A 4,205-nucleotide genomic window follows, 5' to 3' on the forward strand; every position below is an offset into this window, starting at 1 on the left:
GGTCTTCATAAATAACATCCAGTGAAGAATGACAACCCTAACACTTTATACACAGCACTCTAGGTGGCGCGAGGGACCTGGGTGGGAGGAGGGGCCCAGAAGTCCACAGCACGGGGCGGCGGGGGCCAGGCGGGGCGACGGACGATGGGCACTAGGACACTGCGCATTTACAAGACCAACTACGGAGGGGCGGCGGCCCGTGCATGTGTCAGGCTGTTCGTTCTGGAATGAGGAGGGGCGTCTTTACATCGGATTCGGTGGCCGGCGGCTCCGCGCGGCTACTTTGTGGAGAGGATGAGGGCCACGATGAGACCGTAGAGGCCCAGCACCTCCGCGAAGATGAGGATCAGGATCATGCCCACGAACAGCCGGGGCTGCTGGGCAGTGCCCCTCACGCCCGCGTCGCCCACGATGCCGATGGCGAAGCCGGCCGCCAGGCCGCTCAGACCCACGCTCAGGCCCGCGCCCAGCTGGAGGAAACTCCTGTGGAGAAAAGACACACGAGGCCCTCAGCCCGGCCCCTGCCAAGGACCAGACAGCGGGCGGCCGGGCCCACACTCACCTGTACAGGGTGATGCCATCATTCAGGGAGTTGGCAATGAGGACCGCCACCACCAGGCCGTAGATGGCGATGATGCCAGCCATGACCACGGGGATGATGGACTTCATGATCAGCTCCGGCCGCATGACAGACATGGCGGCGATGCCGGTGCCGCTCTTGGCCGTGCCGTAGGCAGCACCCAGGGCTGTGGAAGGGAGGCGAGCCCAGATCAGCGTGCAGCCCCAGGACGGCTCCCCCAGCTCCCACTCACAGGAGCCGAGTACCCTGCAGAGCAGGAGGGTCAGAGGCAGACCCCCACCCCAGCCCACCTCTCCTTTCCAAAAGCGCCTCATCCGCACAGGGCTCCTGCCCTGCTCCCCAGGCTGCTGCCAGGACTTCAGGCAGCTCCAAGAAGACAGCTGGGGTTCCAGACACTTTGTGAGATTCTGAGAACCTTCTGTTGTACCCCAAGTCCTCAGCACTCTCAGCCTCTCAGTGGTCTAGATGTGGGCCCAGAGTGCCCTGGCTCCAAGAGCCACCTGGACATAGCCCCTCCTCACCTCAGGGTCAGCTGACCTTGTAAGTCCTGTCCTACAGGCCAGCGCTTCTAAAGTCATCCAAGTTCCCACTATGCCCTGAACTGGGTGCTCGGAGGGGCATGCTCCTAGCCACCTCTACCCAGCAGACCCCAGGGCCTGCACAGGTCCAACATCCTCTTTTTCAAGTATAACCAGGGAGGGAGAAGGGCAAGCCGGAGGGGACAGTGCCCAGCCAGGAGGCTTCAAGGAACCTTCCAGAGGCAGCCCTGCCTGCGCTGGGCCTCAAGGTTCCAGCCTGAAAGGGAGGCAGGACTCCAGGGAATGATGCTTTCCTTCCAGAAATCCGTTTCCCTGTCTCAGTTCTTAAAATGCAGCTGTTCTCTTCGCTACGTGCCCTCCAGGGTACCCATGCCATCATCATCCTGCACTTTTACACAGAAAACAGGCAGAGGCAGAAGGGACAAGGACAACCCCAGCCATGCCTCTTCATTTTTATTCATCTCTGGGCTAGCAAAGATGCCCACTTGTGCAGGCACTGAGCAGTGGATCTTGCCTTTTCAGGGCTCATAGCCCAGCCACAGAAGCATTACAGAACAGGGTGAGGGCACAGTATGAGGGTCTGGGAAGGACCACAGACCAAGTGGCTGGGGTGGAAGAGCCGGGCGAGTAGATCAGAGTGATCCTTCGGCCTATGTGGGGTGACAAGCAAGATGGAGAGTCCTCACTGAGGCGTGGGCGGAGGGCGGTGCCAAGCTACCCCAACACAGCCGCAGTGAGACTTGCAGCACTTCCAGCTCGTGCTTGGCTCCGTCTTCAAGAGAGCATTATAGCCTAATGACCTGGTTATGACTCTAAGTCACATACTATGGTTAGCAGTACATTTTCTCAGCTCCCAGTCCTGTCAGGCTGCATGGCAGATGTGTAGGGGCAGTGCTGGCACTCACCCCAGGCCATGTTTCAGGCAGGCCGGGTGGGACTGAACATAGGGAACTCAGCACACCAATAGTGGGGCGCAAGAGAGGCAGGAAGTGAGCAGGGGGCCTTCCTCAGAGGAAGGCAAGGAGGTCATGTGGCTGGGGGATGGGTAGGGAAGAAAGCAACAAAGAGAAATAGGGAGGAGCCCCCACCCCTACCCCAAGCAAAAGGCGATAAAACCAGCTCAGGCCTGAGCAGCAGCAGGTAGTAAAAAGGCCAAGCATGCAGAACTGCAGGAGGCAGTGCTGCCAACAACGCCAAATGCACTGGAGCAGAGCAGGGTCAGAAGGCAGTTCCAGGAACTCACCAAGAGAGGAAGTCACAGAAAATACGGAAAAGGAGCAACTGCCAGCTTCATGGAAGACATGATGAAGAAAGAATCAACAGGATATTTGTCACACACACACAAGAAAAAAAAAAGGAAGCTGGAAGGCGAGATGGAGAGTGGAGGGCTTGCAAGATGTGTGTAGACTTCATTTAGATGAAACCATTAGTCGAGCTGGGCACTGCTGGCTCACTCCTGAAACCCTAGCTACTCAGGAGGCTGAGCTGTGAGAATAGCTGTTTGAAGTCAGCCCAGGCAGGAAAGTCCGTGAGACCCGTATCTCCAGCTAACCACCAGAAAACCAGAAGTGAAGCTGTGGCTCAAAGTGGAAAAGGGCTAGCCTTGAGCAGAAAAGAACAGGGACAGTGCCCAAGTCCAGAGTGCAAGCCCCCCCCCCCAAAAAAAAAGATCAGTCAAGTGCAAGGCATGCAGGTGAGTTTGGAGTTACCCAGCGGCAACACCAGAGGCTGCCAGAGGGACTTTTTCAAGTAGAAGACTGACGTGCTTGCAGAAGTCGTGCTTCACTGAGAGAAACAAAGTCAGTGACTCAACTGGCCATGAAAAATGCTGCCGACAGGGTATGTATGGAGGAGCAGGGGAGGCGGGGCACGCGGGAAGGACACAGAGACCAAAGAAAATGTGCAGATTTCAATCCACAGGAGCCAGTGCCAGGCAGGTAAGACCTAAGCCAACAATACTGCTCAGCCGTGTGCAGTGACCCGCCAGCCAGGCCTAATGGGAAGCACACTCAGGTACCTGACAAGGGGGCAGGGAGCTGGGTGCAGAAAAAGGACTTAGTGGGCAAACTCAAGGTGGCAGGAATCATTATGATAGAACATGGGCAGGGATCTTGTTTGTTCACCAAATGTCTTCCTAATATGGGGCACATAGTAAAAATTCAGCCAAGATATGCTAATGAGTGACAGGCACAAACAGTAACCACAGGTGGCCCCAACAGTGGAACCTCTGGGAAGGGAATGCATGGCAGTCTGCTCCAAGAAGCCCAAAGGTGTGGGAAGTGCAGGCCAGTCTTGGGAGGAATGGAGAAGTCTAAACCGCATCTCCCACCACAAATGACCCCTTACTTAAAGGGAGTGGGAAGGGCAGAGCTCACTCAGCAGCGCATGACTGGCAAGACAGGCCCAAGCAGGGGAGGCCTCCAAGAGACCAGAACCCCAAAGCCCCCACCCTACAGGTGTTTACAGTCAGCAGGCACTGTTTGGAGTTCAAACCCTCCACATACCTGCAATAGGAGCCTCCCCAGTCCACCAGGTAGGGTGGGGCAGGGCGGGGCCCTTTAAACCGTGGACTAGACCTACAGAGGAGGCCCGGACCAGGCCAGACCAGTCCCGGGGAGCTGGGACTTACCTGCTTCCATCCCTCGGTCTTGGGTCTGGCCCACGCTCTTTCCTCCCAGGAAGGCCAATTTTTTTTTCCACTGAATTTAACACCCCAGGACTGTCCAGGGCCCAACTTCAGAAGCAGATGCCATCAAGAACTCTTGTTTCTCTTCATCCAGTGCAGCCCCTCCCCGGTCAGCCCCCCTCAAGGTCATTCATTCACCCATTCATTCATTCATTCACTCATTCCTAAGGCTGGAATTGAAGCCTTTCCTAAAGAACAAAGACCCAATCCTGTAAATGCTGGCACCCCACGTTACTCTTGCACCCCCTCGAAGCACAGACCCTCAAGCAAGCGTCTCCCTCGCAGACCCCCCCCCGCGGCCCCCGCCAGCTTTCCCAACCAAGCAATTCGCCAGGACACAACTATTGGGAAATCGCGGCCAGCTCCGACCGGAAGCACCTGTCTTCTTTGGGGTACGGAC

The 4,205-nt window shown here is 56.8% G+C and overlaps 1 protein-coding gene across 1 annotated transcript; it reads right to left on the reverse strand.

Moving 5' to 3' along the window:
• Positions 1–26: 26 nt before the first annotated feature.
• Atp6v0c (ATPase, H+ transporting, lysosomal 16kDa, V0 subunit c) lies at positions 27–2,572 on the reverse strand. The gene is made up of 2 exons (XM_013011758.1): positions 563–2,572; positions 27–483 (listed from the first exon to the last, which is right to left on the reverse strand). Exons 1-2 carry the CDS (start codon positions 892–894, stop codon positions 279–281), a joined length of 537 nt encoding a protein of 178 aa, XP_012867212.1. The 5' UTR covers positions 895–2,572; the 3' UTR covers positions 27–278.
• Positions 2,573–4,205: the final 1,633 nt, after the last annotated feature.

The sequence above is a fragment of the Dipodomys ordii genome, unplaced genomic scaffold (genome assembly GCF_000151885.1).
Source record: "Dipodomys ordii isolate 6190 unplaced genomic scaffold, Dord_2.0 Scaffold14, whole genome shotgun sequence".
Taxonomy (NCBI): Eukaryota; Metazoa; Chordata; class Mammalia; order Rodentia; family Heteromyidae; genus Dipodomys; species Dipodomys ordii.

What these genes read in the sequence shown, in the direction of transcription:
- Atp6v0c (XM_013011758.1), bottom strand. Translation starts at nt 894, where the DNA reads ATGAGGCGCTTTTGGAAAGGAGAGGTGGGCTGGGGTGGGGGTCTGCCT. An exon ending in GATGGCATCACCCTGTACAG is followed by an intron (nt 484 to 562) that starts GTGAGTGTGGGC and finishes TTTTCTCCACAG; the next exon opens with GAGTTTCCTCCAGCTGGGCG.